Here is a 15,711-nt window from a genome sequence, read left to right as displayed (position 1 = left end):
CAACCAAAACTATTATGGAAAAAAAAAATTACATACCATACTTTAGGAATCATTCCCCTCAAATTAAACAGAAAAAGTAATGTGAAAATGGTCAGAACTGCTACATTAAAAGAGTTATCTTGAAGACAACACTCAGAGGGTAAAGCAGAAATTAAGAGCAACTCAACACTTCAGCAAACAAGGGCAAGAATGAAACCTCCACTGTTGTCTATCTACTCCCCAAGTACCTGTAAGTCACAATAAACTGATCAAGATATAAACCCAAAGAACCATCTGTATTTTTCTTTATAAAAAAAGTACAATTGAATCCAAAATAGTTAAGAAATCACTTAGGTTTTTATAACCATTTGAAAGGAACAACAAATACAGTTCCGTGCATCCTGTATTTTCACTAGTCCTCAACTCAGCCATGGTAGGGCCAGTGATTTCATGAACACTAGAGAGAAATAAGCTCTTTTAAAAACCTGGCTTAAAAAAAAAGCCTCAGAGCCATTTTGCAATCACTTTTGAAAACTGCTTTGGTTTTTTTGCCACTGAATTCAGTGGGACTATGCTAGTGCATTTTTATCTTCAGAACGAAAGCTATATTGTGATTTGATGTAAAGCAGAAGAAACTTACTGAATTCAATGAAATTGCACTAGCATAGGTTGGATTAGAGTAAGACCCCTATTTCAACCTGACAAGACCTATTTAACAAAACTACTTTAACTTGATGCACTTCATTTGCTTCCTCTAATAATAAAAGAGGACATCCCACCTCTTGCATGAAACTATTTCTTTCAATTTACAAAAACAGGGTTGTCTTGGGGGAATAAAAAAGAAATAACTTAGGTTACTTATAGGAAGCAGCAGTGAAGTGGGAAATGGGAGAAATGGCCATATTTTAGCTGAACCAAACTGACACAGTAAGGCTGATGGAGAACAAAAACATGAAAGGGAATTGGCTTATATTCTGTTTATGACTTGTTTCTGAACATTTCATAGCATTAAGTCCACAATATTCTACAAAGCATAATTCAAAAGCAAAAACCACCTTATTTAGAAATATTGAATATACTCAAAATTGCCCCCAAATCAGAATTCATAAACATGTTTTTTAAAATACAACAACCGCAGACATCTATAAATGGTGTTGCATATTATATGGATTTAGTATTTGGTCCCGGTTTTCTTCATACTTCTCTATCATTTTCTGCATGTCATGGTCAGCTCCAATAACCTTGAAAAGAAGATGATGAACATTAGAAATAATGACACCATAAAACATGTTTGCTTTTGAGCAAAACAGAACAGGACTACCACTGAAGCCAAACCTATATACTCCTAGAGATCTGTTCCATTACCTTTCTGTTCAGGATCTGGCATTCACTGAAAAGCTACGTGTTTGATCCTGTAAACAATCACAGTGTACAGCCCCTCAAATTCCAGCGAAGAGATGGAAGACCAGACTTTTATGCCATACACTCTGGATAGATGTAAACATTTTTCTGAGACTTCCTTCTCCAAAGGTTATTAGAAAAGCAGATTTATTTACTTTTAGCACTAAATAACACTCTTAGTATTTGGCGTGTACAAGCCTCCGTATGCTTAATTGGTTGTAACTAAAATAATACTCACAAGCACTGGGCAGGAAACTTTGAATAGTGTATGTTTAATGAGCCACTCTTCATAGAGCTGATGAATAGCTTCTAAATATTCCTAGAAAAGAGGCATTCAAATAACACATATGCACAGGGATGAAACACACATTGCAATTTTTATACATTTGGTACATAGTTAAGAACTACATATACAAGCCAGCATCAGACATTTCCACTAACAAAAATAAAAAGCATCAGAAGGTTTCTGAGAAAAATTAGTTCCCAGTGTAAGGTTTTACTCCATGAAGAACCCCACAGACACAGAGCTTACAGGAACACAGGGCTCTCAGCTCCTTTTAAGATCAAGAACCACGTTTCTCTCCCATAGGTATAATCTGGCTCAACATTTTACAGAGAAAAATACAACAAAGAGAAGTAAGGACAAAAAGGGCAATACTGCAAAGAATATGTATTGAAGGCACTTTCTGTGTCTATACGTTTTCCTAAAATTCCCAGTTCACTCTCTCCTAACTCGTGACTCAATTTCCTCTAAAAGCACTTCTACCCGTCATCAACTATTGTTTTTTCATGGAGACCATTTAACATTTTTCATTCATAATTGCTCCCCCCTACCCCTCAGTAGAGCTGCGAAGTAACATAATGTCTCTTCAAATCCATTATAGCAAGGATTTATTTCCAAGACAAAATTTCACATGGCCCAAAATTTAGCTCTTTGCATGTATCTTCAACTGACAATTGCTTCTGCTGAACTACCCAACACTAGACATACCTTTGTAGAATACAGTATGTCTTCCGCAACTACATTTATTTCTGGTTAGGCTTTCTTTAGGAGAAAACTTGTTTAACAAAGGGCCATTCTGTAACTGTGACACAGAAAGTGATCATGCAATTACTACAGTTTATTTTTGAGCAGATTCCCATGCTAACAACTTTCAAGAAGTTGCTTGTTTTCAGGCACAAGCAGAGACACTTTTCATGCATAAACATCCTGGTAATAGCAGACAACAAGAGAGCGCCCACATAAGTCTTCAGCACCTGCATGCACAGGTATTTGTGCTTCAACTGGGTGCCCTTATGCCACTTAATGATACAAAAGCAATTGCCTTTTTACATCTTAGAGAAGATTAACAGTTGATTAATACTCCACCTAAACAGTCAGCTATAGTACACTGATTACTAAAACATAACACTTGGGAAAGTCAGTGTGCATGACAGATCATTTTTATAAAATAAATCAAAATGAAATACTGAAGTTTTAACTTGCAATAGAAACAGCTGCACCACATTTTAGCAATACACTCAGGATATGATTTTAGTGTTTAGATGGGAATCATTATGTTTTTAAAGCTCATTGTAACCACATATATTGAAGGAACTCCTTACCAGAGGAATGATCTTTTCCTCTTCTCTGCATCTTCTCTTTAACCTCTCATAACAAACTTCAGGAGAAGTCTGCAGATAAACTGCCATAACAAAAATTACGATAGTTATGTTCAAGGATCAGCTTTAAAAGCAAAAAAAGAAACTTATTTCACAAACTACAGAAGGAAATAATCCTGACTTGGGTACCAGCACTGAACCTCCCCTTTGGCATTACTGTTAATCAATCCATGAACGATCCACAAATTCCTGCTGTCTGATGCTACACATTGGAACCACTATTATATTGAATAATGTGATTATTTAAGACCCAAGAAACAAGAATTATTTTTTGTCCCAGTAAGGAAACCCACCCACAAACATGCCCCTCCAGATTCCATCAAAATTTTACCTATCAAATCAACTGCAACATTGGTGTTGTTCTGGATCCAGTCAAACCATTCCGTTAGGACAACATAATCCACCTCTGGCATTTTTCCACTGAATAAACATAAAAGTCATCACTCACTGAACAGCATACACAGATCAATTCTAAACTTGTATTTTTTTCACCTGACTAGAATTACTCCCAATTTACTCCAGCATACGTGAAAGGAAAACAAGACCAATATTACGCCCACCCAAACTGAAGGCCTCATAAAGCACTGTTTATACAGTAGAAAGACCAAATCTTTTTCTTTTTTAAAAAAAAGTACTTACTAACACAAAGTTTGTTATTAACAGTTAAAAACATTATTTTGCCCACTATAGTTAAGAGATAATTACTTGGTGACTAAGGAGAAAAACATTACCATGTTGACATTTATACAATAACAACAAATTAGCGTCAATGGTATTTATTGCTCAAGTTCTTTATATCAGGATCATTTCAAATATATCTGAACTACTGCAATGCATGTCACCAGAAAGGCTTGATTTACTAAGCAACACTGACAATTCATTACAGAAGCCATAGTAAAGAGCAGTGAAAAAATAATGACACCGTGTAAATAAAATTTACTCCCACTGTAAGAAATATTTGTGGAAAGAGTACTGATATAGTCAACATGCTTAATTTGACACTCTGTATTCAGAGAGCATAGACAATATTGGAGACAACTGTCCCAAAGTTATCTCAGTAAGAATAATAAAGTATCAAACAACTCATGTAAAAGGGAGTCTATAGAGGACATATTAAGTATCACATACTACGTTTTTACTAGTATCAGAATTTTCACTTATTACCATATTCCTAAATAGTCAAATATTACTAATTTTGCATTATTCTGTCTTTAAAACTGGTGATAGAAACACATACTCCACACTTTCCTAAATGCTTCTGCAACAGAAATGTTAAAAAAAGAGATGGGGTTGAGAGGCTCCTGTCCTCTCCAGCTGAATGATTAAGACCAGTTGCAACATTTTAAATAGTGCTGAAGAAAAAGATTCCACAGATTTCTAAACCATTCTCCTGGCAACATGCTTTGATCACTGGCAAAACTGAGTAAAGACGATCCAGAAAGATATTTCCACTTAAGTATGCGAGAAAGCAAAATCCGTACTCGTACCACCTCCCTTCTTTATCTGCCATCCAGCTGAATATCTTGCCTCCCAAAGCACCCAAGAAATGGGATAACACAATTCACTGCTATTCTTCTAATATATCAATCATATATGTTTCTGGGCAGCAGGCATATACATAAGCCAAATACTGCTTCTGCTGCTTTTCTGCAAGATATATGGGGAAAAGAGGAAGGTCAAAAGGAATTAGAAATAAGAAAAAGCCCCACTATTATTACCCTAAAAGACAGATAGATCCAGGCCAATTCTGCATTGACCTGCCCTGCAGCCAACATGCCTTCATCTTCCCTGTGTCAGTGGAGTCCCCTGGATAATCCTGTGCGGATTCCGGATCAGGCTCAAGACCCCAAAAGATACAGGTAATATAAAAGGCACAGAAGGGTGTTTTCATTTCCAAGGTTTGCTGACATTTGACTCCTACCAAGTAAAGTTTTTACTGCAGAAGTTAAACATGAATGGAACAAGCTTTATATCATAAATAACTATGAATTCGAATGGGACAAAGTGAATTGCTAGTGGCTACCCTATAACATATCATGCATACTCACGTGCACACATTTAAAATTCTTCTACAGTTTTACACCTAATATGAGTGTGTCTTTCAGTGCTAAACTCAGATGTGCAATCGCAGTAAGAACTCAGACACTCATGCATATCTCTGCATGCCGGAGCAGCTCACAGCAATTGCTCACAATTTAAGCCTTCCATCATCGTCGTAAATCTTACTCTATTTCTCTCTCTGGGAAAAAGCCTGCAAAGCCAAAACACAAATACTGAGTGACACTGGATCAAAAAAGAGCTGGTATTCCTGATATTCCCACAGCTCTTAATTCCTTGCTTAAACTAATCATTCTACCAAAGGAGAAGAGCTTGCGTAGACTAGAGATCACAAGGGATTCTTCTCCATCTTTAAGACTAGGACCCTAAGCAATACCTTCTCTTACAGAAAAGAAAGCAGAAAATAACCTCTGCTCTTTGCAGCATGCTTACCCCTTTCAGTCTGAGTCTTATTTTGAATAAAAAAGTTCTATTTCATTTTTACATACTTTTAATGGGAAAATGCCTTCCATACAGTTATTTAACAATCCCTTTGCTGAAGATACCTGTGGAATAGCTTGAGCCCGAGGGGGGTTTTTTAATAACATTTTCAGCAAAACTTAAAGATACATCAGGTCAGTTTTGTTTTCCAGACCTTCCATCAGACAGGCATAATTCACCTTCTACAATGGGCAACCTCTCCTGTGTTCTCTGCATGATTTTCGCACATTGACTAACCCACACAAGAATTCGGATCACTCCCCTACAGAGACAGGAGATTCCTTCTAGGAAATAGTACCAAGGAAAGAAAAAGACTCTGGAGGATACAAAGGAATTTTCCTTTGCAAAGGCCGTTCAGTTACAGAATGATTTTTAAAATTTTCATGCAGCAGTTGAAGAAAAACACACAGCAAGGGAAGCAATCGTTTTAAGTTATACAGCCTTCCCCCTGCCACAGGGCACTATTATCCTTCTACATTAAAGTTTCAAGTGTAAAGTTTGTATTTTCTCTTTGTTCCTCTGATGGCTAAGACACCATCTTCTAATTTTTAGCCCTTAATGTATCCACAGCCTTTTTGTATCTAATTATTCTTTTGTTATTATAGTTTTGCAATTTCAATAACTCCCATTTTTTGTGTTTGTACCCAGTGTGCTCATAGGTGACAAGTGTATTCTCCCAACTTTTCTACACAAACACGCCAAGCTGTTTTTGTCTCTTTAAACAGGCTTTCCATTCTTTTGATCATGCCAGTACCCCAGCTTCACATCTGTTTCAGTTTTAGTTCATAGATCATGAATGAGCAGTTAAAAGTGTAAAAAGTAATGTTAAAAAGCTCTCATAAAAGCTATGTACAAAAGCACCAACATTTCCGTCTCCCTCCTGGAAGCCCTTTGCCAAATACTTCCAAGAGTCACATTTACTGTTCTCTGGGCTATGCAATACTAGCATTATTTTGTGATCAATTTTTGTCTATAAATATATAAAAAGATATATATATATTTCTGCTTTTCGACAATTTTTCATCTTCTAGTTGAAATTTCTGTTGTCAGTTCAACTCAATGATAGAATTTATATATACTCTCACCCTTTGCACCAAAGCATCAATCCCAAGGCTGATCCAACATGAGTAACCTCCTTCTAGCCTGATACGTCCCCTTTCAGTATCTCCGTTCAATGGGATTTTCTATCACATTACAACGCCAGCTTCTGCACTTAGGAATAATCATTCATGAAAGTCTCCCAAAACCTCCTTGATAAATACATAACTTCAGTTCAGATTGACGAGAACGCCTTTGTTGAGGGGGGCAAGAAGTGTGGAATGTTACAAAACACAGTTATTAGATCAGTCTAACAGGACATGTTGTTGGTCACTGACTTTGCATTTTTTGTCCAAAGCTGTAATTATTCTTTCCTTCATCATTTGCTCTGAAGTTGTGCTAAATACTGAGGCAGATGAACAAACCTGCAGTTACTAAGATGACTTTCCCTACCCCCTACCATGGGCTCTACAGTAGTTGTTTTAAGTCACAGGAGTACTGCCTCTACGTTACAATACTTTCTCCTAGTGCAAGATTTCACATGCTTTCAGAACTCTGAAACGGACTTCATTTCTACTGTAGCTGTGGTTACTACTATCTCCATACTCCCATTATCATCCTGTCTTTTCTTATATGCAGTTTTCTCTCCTGGACACAGAAGTTTAGTTTTTGAGACAAGTCTAGGTACCTTTAAAGAACTACGACACGTAAGGATAGGGCAGCGATCAAACAACATGGAGTAAAGCTATAGAACGGCTTGCCATAGGACATCCTGGAAACTAAAGGTTTACACGAGCTTAGGGCGAAACTGGACAGGTTCGTGGAAAAGATTCCCTGTGGGTTACTAAATACAGAGAAACCACTGCTGAATAAGGAAGTCCCTAAACTGTAAGTTACTGGATATACTTGGAAATTATCATAAATGCTTACCCTGTTCGTTCTTACACTCTTTTCAAGTACTTTTGGCCACCACTGGAGACAGGATAGGAGGGAGGACAGATTTAATTATTTTTTTAGTGTGACTCAAAAATGGCTATTTTCATGCAGCTCCAATTTTTCCTTGTTATAATCCTTTTACACACCCTTATATCGTATTTTGGTTTGCTATTGGTAGCATCAGCTGGCTTCTATCTTGCTGTAACAAAACAAAGCAAATGCCTTCTGTACAACAGTAAAAAGTGCTGAAGCCACAAAACATCTTAGATGTCCTTAAAAACGTTATTACAAAATTAATACATAGAGTTGACACAAGCAGACTTAGCCTCATAGCAGCAAAGTTCCCAGTCTTTGGGACAAAAGCACTTTGTCAACAATGAAAAAAAAAAAAAAAATCAGTAATTAAAAACGAGAAAGGCATTCCAGTACATTTCCACTGTATACAGACTGGGATAAATAATGTCTCTTTCTGTTTGCCTTGCATCTTACTCCATCTCAACTTTCCAAGCAGTTCCAGTAACAGACTAGGAGCTTATGTAGCATGGATGCCATCTTGTGGCCTGCAGTCATTCTCCCTGCAGACAGGGCGAAGAAACAGGTTTTGTCCCTTAAGACCACTGAAAAATCCATTAAAACAACAATCTGTTACGTACACTTCTCAATACAAGGTCAGCATTCTAAACAAAACAAAAAAAGAAAAAAAAAATCAGTGCCGATTACTGCACTGCTTCAGTTCATATGTGATGGATGAGTTAAACATCAGCCAGGTAATAAATGTTTTTTCTATCTCAGGCCACGATCTTATCCCCCAGAACAAAATAACCTGGGGTAGGACCCACTGCCCTGCTTCTGGGGGTGGGGAGCCGATTCAGAAAATGACATTGAGAGACTAACAGCTCTTGTTCTTTCATTACTCACTAGCCTACCAGGGTTTTCAGGCTATTTTGATCCTATGAATCCTGATTCTGAGCACTAGCACGTGAGGGCTGGTAACGCTTGTCACCCGAGTTCCTGCTTGCAAGAAATGCCAATCCTGGATGCTAGGTTGGATAATGCTATCTAGTTCTCTCCCTCCTACAGTGTTATTCTTTATATCCTCATGGTTTTTGATCTGTTCAGTATGCACTTGCTTTGATTTAAGCAAGACTTTTGTATTCAGCTGGAGAGCAGATAACTTCAATAAATGGTGTTCTAAATAATAAGATGTTCTAAATACACAAGAGCACTTCTGAAAAAGGCTCGTCTGGCCCATGTCCTGCAGGTTTTATTTTACCAGTGGGCACTATGTCCTGTACAAACCCCACTGCCACTCCAACAAAGAACTGACATATTTCACAGACCACTTAGATGCAAATTACCAAAGAACTCATCAGTCGATTATATTTTTTTAATCTAATTAAGCCAAGAAAGTAACGTAGAAAACCATATACCATACCTTCGATACAAATTTTCTACAAAAATGTATTTTGCACTGTGAATTGATCGCTCCATCATTCTTATGGGGGAAATCTACAAAATAAAAACTTGACAGTCACTGACTAGTTTACATTTTTCAGCATGTTTGTTTCTTTTCAAGCTCATATTGCACATCATGTCCTTTACATTATGAAATACATAACATTTTCAGTTCTTCCAGACCTTGTGATAAAAAAATTTACTGGGAAGGTGGGAACCACAAAAAACAAGTATTCTTACTTACGGTCACTGCATTATTAAACACCTACATAACTGATTTGTTATTCATATGCAAGTTTCAAAGGTAACTGCAGAAGCATTCAACTGAGCAGCTGAAGTTAACTTAGGGGGACAAAAAAGCAGCAATCCACTTAGGATGTGCAGAGCAACAGGAGCTATTGCTACCTGACTTGCTGCCACCTTCAGGTGTGTTACTGTGTCAACAGCACAGGCCTAACATCAGAAAAACCTAACAAGAAAACAGAACTTTTTAAAGAAATAATTACAACTGACAAAGTACTGCTGCCTTAGCCAGTCTTGCACATGTTCAAAGAGCACTTCATTTTGGAAGAGAGAGACTCCCTGACACTCTCTGGCCCCTGCAGAGCAAGGCAACCCTGGCAGAGCTCTTTCCAACCAGGTATTCTGCACGTTAATGACCACAGAAGCAACAACTGCTCCAGCAAGGCTCAAATGGCAAATGACAGCAAAGCACAGATTAAAATGCAGGGCGGTCCTCAGGAATTTTTGAATGAATGTTTTCTGCAACAGAATGAGATTTCTATTATCTTGAAAAAACACCTCTTCCAAAAAGCTAATGATTATATGTGCGGGATGGCTATCGTATGTGGTACTTCTGAAAGTTTGCCCTGACACAAACTCAGAAAATGTAATGCAAGAACAATCATTATGATGTAAGCGTGCCACCTAAGATCAGATCTTGTAATCAGGGAATGGAAGATTGAGCACAGAATGTGATGAAAGGTGTTTGAAGGAAAGAGAAATTAACAGATCTTGATAAAAGATGGAGTCTGTGAATCAACAGAAAAAAAGAAAAAATTGCAAGAAAAAAGGATGCAAACCATCTGAAAAAAAAGCAATAGAAAATTTTAGTGGAAGTATTTTGGATAAACACAAGAAGCAATGGCTGAATTTGGGCTAGACAGCATGGAGCAGTAGAATGAATACTAACACTATCTTTAAGATTACGTAATGTTTGCCAAGGATTTGAAATAGCTAAATTTATATAGAGACCAATTAGAGACAAGTCACTGATGCGTGATGATGAAAAGATTTGCGCAAGTCTAGCTCATAAGGATGGTGCAAAAAAAGCAGTATTAGTTTGGGGAAGTAAAAGCAGGTAGGAGGCAGATGTTTCGCCCCTGGAGCACGTGTTGAGCCTATCAATCAACAACGTCTTTGCACCATAAAAATTCACACTCACTGCAGGAACAAAGAAAGAATGCAAACAGCATCTTAACTTTTGGATGCAAGGTTAAAAATATTTATTACTCACAACTGCATCTAACTTTTTTAAATTAAAAGAAAAATATGTTTGTTTACCATTGGTCTGGTATGCTGCTCCAACATTGTAAGCTGTATGTAAGTCTGCAATGTTATCCCCCATCTTGATGCATCTTGGTACATTAAGCCCTGGGGTTAGAGATGGAAGTGAGACAGACAGACATTCTGGTTAGGTCAAACAGCAAAAAAAGTGAAGTTGGGTATTTCACAAGCTTTTGCACAACAACAGAATTGCTAAAAGAAATGCACTAAAGCCACTGACACCAGGTTTGACAAGACTTCAGTGATCATTTGGTCTCCACAATGCACATGTAAGAATTACAGCCCTGGTCCTTAGAGACACTAAGTGGGGCACTTGGAATGCTTGCTGAAGGCAACAGGAATTAGTCTGCACCTGGAACAGTTAGGACCAAGGCATAGCTCATATGAGACAATTCAAATATGTTTAGTAATTGAAAAAACGTATCTGCTGCTCTACTTTTGTGCACTGACAGACTCTCAGTACACCCAGTCCATCCAGAAATGCAAATATGGTTCCAGCAAGTATGTTCTGGGCCTCAGAAAAAGTGTCTTTTAACACAGACAACTAACTGTTCTTCCCAAAGGATCCTCAAAGCAGTTCTTCCACTCTTTCTGATTGCTGCAATTCCACACACACATACACTTAGAAGCAACAGTCTATCCTGCAAAACAGAGAAAAGATCTGACTCAAAATAAGACATCATTCAGTGTCTATTTGCTGAGGTGACAAGCTTTAAGTCAGCAGCATGGCTTCAGTCCACAGATCTGACCTCTTTCTTTTCTCCTTGTCCAAGATCAGAATCAGAAAGTCTTCTGAAGTGCACAGGTTGCTGTGATGACACAGCCAAGCGTGCTCCATCCCTTGACAAATACTAAGAAAGTAAAGCATCAGCAGCTCCTAGTAGGGAGAATTTACTTTTCCAGAGGACCTATGCTAGCAGTAATTGCATCAAATACATGTTTGGGCACATGTGGTTTGGGGTGTATCCACACCGCTGTGTTGACAGCAAATTCCACATGAGCTTGAGCACAGATACCCATCTCAGCCAGCAATGCGGTTTTTGCAATGGAGGTGATCATACAAGCAGGGAAGACTGACATCAGAAACCACTTCCACCACCCCAGCAAAAGCCTATCTGCAGATGTAGTCAGAGCCCTGACTGCTGTCCCCGAGCACAGCTGTGACAAAGGGAGATACTTGCGGGGAGCAGTTCCAAGAGACAATGACTACCCAAAAGACAACAGAAGCTCTCAACACCTCACAGGACTGAATTTTCCTTATCTTCAGCAGTCAAACAATATTAACCGATCAGATCCACCCCTCTCTTTCTGAGTGGTGTTCTTCCCTTCTTTGAAATAAGCGTAAGTGGATTTAGAAACAACTCTCACACTCAAGGCTTACCTTTCTGTGAATTTCTTTAGTTCATACCCAATAAAAGACCCAGTCCTTGCCGAAACCACATTTTATATGCAATGTTTCTACTATATGCATGTCAATCACAGTAAAAGATCCTTTGTGTCATGGAGGGTTGTTTTTTTTGTCTGTTTGTTTGTTTTTCTGTATGAGATTATGACCACACCTTTCATAACAGTTTTGCTGATTGGCAAGAAGTCCTCATGCGTGCTTTTCTAAAGGAACAGTGGTTGTAACTGTAGAAGTAATTTCTGCCACTTACCAGGATATTATGACCACGAACATTCCTCCACTTAGTCACCGGTTCTGTCAAAACCTTGTTAAAAAGAATTACTCCATGTTAAACATGTTTTAGATTCAAAATACTTAATTTGACCCTGCAAGTCTACAACTATTTTTAACGAATATTCATGCAGTAAGTCAGAGTATTCAGGACTTGTATTGGGAAGCGTATACCTCTTCAAAAACCAGCACTGAATACTGTAATACAAAAGGTAATAATGAACACTGTTTAAAAAATAAAGTAATATCATTACACAGCATCTTTTTAGCATTTTTAAACCACCAAAATAAAACACTGGATCGATTACCTAATGAGCCTGGATATAATTTCACTTTTTGAAGTCAAAATCAGTACCATGTAAGGGAAAGAATGGCCTAATTGAGTATAGATTGCATTTCAATGGCCTGCTCATGCCCTCACAAATTAATTTCTCAGAGAGTAACACTTGTCAGCAAAGGAAAAGAGAATCAGACTGCTATCATATTACTTTTCATTTTATTTTTGTGATCTAACGAACAAAATGTATTCAAAACTTTTACAAAATTAATCAGAAAAGCTTCTACCCTGAATAGGTAAAATCACAAGAGACTTATCTGGTTTAAACAGGGTCTAAAACTTCAACCATACTGTAGAGCCAGGCCTAAGAGAATCTGATAAGCCTAGGAAGTTAACTAGCTTTTTAAAAAATGTTGCAAATTAAATGCAAATTCAAGTTTGCTATCCTCTGGGTTAACAGTTATTTACTCCGTAAGGATCATTCCTCTTAAATTACCAAACAACATCTGGCAACCCAGCATTTCTATGAGGAATCCTAAGACTTACTATCAAATGTGTTCCCAGGTCTGCTGGGAAAAGTATTAATATCTGATGTACACAAAAGCGATGGCTCACTGAGGTTTGATCTTGATTTTGTTTAAAATACAGTAAGCCAGCCCTTCCCCTAATCTTGTTCTAAGCAATACGAAATCAAATACCATACCAGTCTAAGAAATCTTCAGAAACAATCCTAACAGATTTTTCATTTTTCAAAAAAGCCATCCATTTACTGGGATCTCAGTTACATGACATCAGTATTTTTACATCATTACCTCTTTGTCTTTACTTTGCTTATTACAAGATACATCTAAGATTTAAGTGACATGAAATAGCAAACATGCATGCCCAAACATGCCCAACCCATGTGGGCTGCTGTGACTTTACAGAGGTACAAACTCTCATCCACAGGTTTTACTGAGATTTTGGCATCATGTTACACATGATCTAAATGTCTCTTCTGCAATTTGACTATAAATAGCTGGGGGAGAGGGAGGTGTACCAGTAAGGGCATTGGCCCACAACCTGCTGCTCCTTTTTCATTAGCCTAAGAAAGGACAACACTTCTAAGTTAACTGTCAATTTTAAGACAAGCAACTGCTTAATGATGTAAATAAAGACAAAGAAATGTACATCCAGTACCTCAATGCTAGTAGTTTGTGCAAAATAATCCAGGCATGTTGTTTTTCCACTTGCAATGTTCCCCTCGATACATATCTGATGAAAAACAGTATCACCTTTAAAAACCCTGCTATCGCATAGTAGTAAACGGCATGTGTAAAAATATACTCTTTCCATATCAAGCATGCTATTTCCTTATAACGTAAATAGATTCTTTTATAGGAAGACACAGGGGATAAGTTTGGATTTTGTGACTCCCCACAGACCACCCCTTTTCCCTCCGTGACACACATATACCAAGGGTCTCTCCGCCAGGCAAGGGGCAGCCCTACCCTGTGGGACCCCGCAGCCAGCCGCAGCCCACCGCCTCCCCTGGCCCCAGCCGGCTCCGAGGGCCACCCGCAACTCACCGCAGAGACCGCAATTCAGCTTCCAACTTACAGCAAATGCCAACTGAAGTAATAACTCCAGTATCCATTAAATAGAGAGCTTAAGCTTTAAAATGCATTAAATTTTTATTTTCAGAAACCTGCACAATTAAAATAAACTACGAAAATTTTGTTTCAGCTGTCTTAAAATAACTTATAGCTTTAATTAATTAGATTCCAAATACAAAAAGAACCCTCACAGGTGGGGCTGGGTAGGGCAACCGCAACGCCACCCACGCAACACTGACCCAAACCGGCACCTGGCCCTACGCAATGCCAAGCGTTTGCACAAACCCCTCTCGACTTTACCACACTTTACACAACTCGGTAAGCGCAGGTTTGCACCCAGTAAGGCTCGGTAATGGCCCCACCACCTCGGCACCACTCGGTACAACAGCCACATCCAGTGGTTGCCGATACACGTACGCTCAGATTATCACAAAATAAGAGACTGTACGTTTCACATAGCTTTCTTGAACAAAATGCAAGTACTTACAACCGTCTTTCTATCATCTTCTTTTATCAGATGTTTATCTAGAATGGAAATAAACAGGAGTTACAACCAAGAAGGAGGTCTTCATAACTTAGTTATACTGAGCCTCTTAATGTGAGTCCCTCCATGAAGTTTTTAGGCTCTTTATTGCTTAATACTAATATTTGCTAAATTACCAGTCTTTAAGGTTTTAGGTAATCATTGGGTCGTGTAACAGACACGTTGCAGCATACGCTGACACAGTTTTAGCTGAAGTCTTCCATTACCCTTGACACTACAAAGAGCCAAATGGCGAGCGTGTGCACTCTTTCAGCAGGTTTGTGTTACACTTACTGCTCCTCAGTCAGTTTCCACCGGGGAAAAAAGGAACTTTGGGAAGGCCAGTCATGGCGCGACGCCCACGGACTTCGCAGGCCTCGCTAGAAAGCTGGGTAAGGACGAAGAGTTTATGACACCTCCAAGACAAGCAATTTAGATGCCTTACATCTCAAAACTGCCTATATAAAACTTCTACCAGCAACGCTAAGATTAGTAGGCCCTTAACAAACCAAAAGACAAAAAGAAGGCAGTTTTGGTACCCAACGCCGCCAGCGAGGGGCCACGAAGACGGTGGGGGCCGCGACGTACGAGACGCGGGGAGAAGCAGGGTGCGCAGCCCGGAGGGGCGGGCACGGGGAGCCCCGCCGCTGCCCCGGTACCAGGCTCGCTGGCTCCTCACGCCGCCTCACCGCCGGCGCAGGGTTCGGAGAGGAACGCAGCAAGGCGCCCCGCTTCCCCCAGCGCCCCCGCACCCTGTTCATCCTCCGGGCGGCGGCGGGCGCTGCGGCGGGCCCCGCTTGCCGCCCCCCAGACCCGCGGCCCCGGCACCCCCGCCCCGCCGCCCCGCGCCCCCGCCCGCGGACTCACAGCCGCCAGCGCCGCTCGGGCCGGGCCGGGAGCGCAGCGCCAGGCCGCCCGCCGAGGAGCCCGCGGCCGCTCCGCCGGCCCGGGCGGCCCCTGGGGCGCCGCTCCCCGGGCCCCGCCGGCCCCGGGCGCCGCGCAGGGCCGCGGGCCGCGCCCAGGCCGCGCCCAGCCGCCACATGGCCCATCCCCGCCCGCGCCGGCC

At 39.9% G+C, this 15,711-nt stretch overlaps 1 protein-coding gene across 4 annotated transcripts; it reads right to left on the bottom strand.

The window, feature by feature from the left end:
• Nucleotides 1–941: 941 nt before the first annotated feature.
• Nucleotides 942–15,687, bottom strand: TK2 (thymidine kinase 2; the record flags this gene model as incomplete). 4 transcript variants are annotated; one of them, XM_082319308.1, is made up of 10 exons in its annotated part: nt 942–1,220; nt 1,619–1,699; nt 2,986–3,065; nt 3,374–3,462; nt 8,990–9,063; nt 10,573–10,662; nt 12,231–12,284; nt 13,707–13,781; nt 14,610–14,647; nt 15,513–15,687. In XM_082319308.1, 10 exons carry the CDS (start codon nt 15,685–15,687, stop codon nt 1,122–1,124), a joined length of 855 nt encoding a protein of 284 aa, XP_082175434.1. In that variant the 3' UTR covers nt 942–1,121. The 4 variants fall into 4 exon arrangements, with proteins under 4 accessions (XP_082175434.1, XP_082175436.1, XP_082175435.1 ...); XM_082319310.1 differs by having other exon boundaries at nt 14,610–15,033; nt 15,513–15,550; XM_082319309.1 differs by lacking the exon at nt 15,513–15,687 and adding an exon at nt 14,940–15,439.
• Nucleotides 15,688–15,711: the final 24 nt, after the last annotated feature.

This window comes from Platalea leucorodia, assembly GCF_965183815.1.
Source record: "Platalea leucorodia genome assembly, chromosome: 8".
Lineage (NCBI taxonomy): Eukaryota > Metazoa > Chordata > Aves > Pelecaniformes > Threskiornithidae > Platalea > Platalea leucorodia.
Note: the sequence above shows the minus strand (reverse complement) of the source record. Positions and strands in the feature narration are given on the sequence as shown.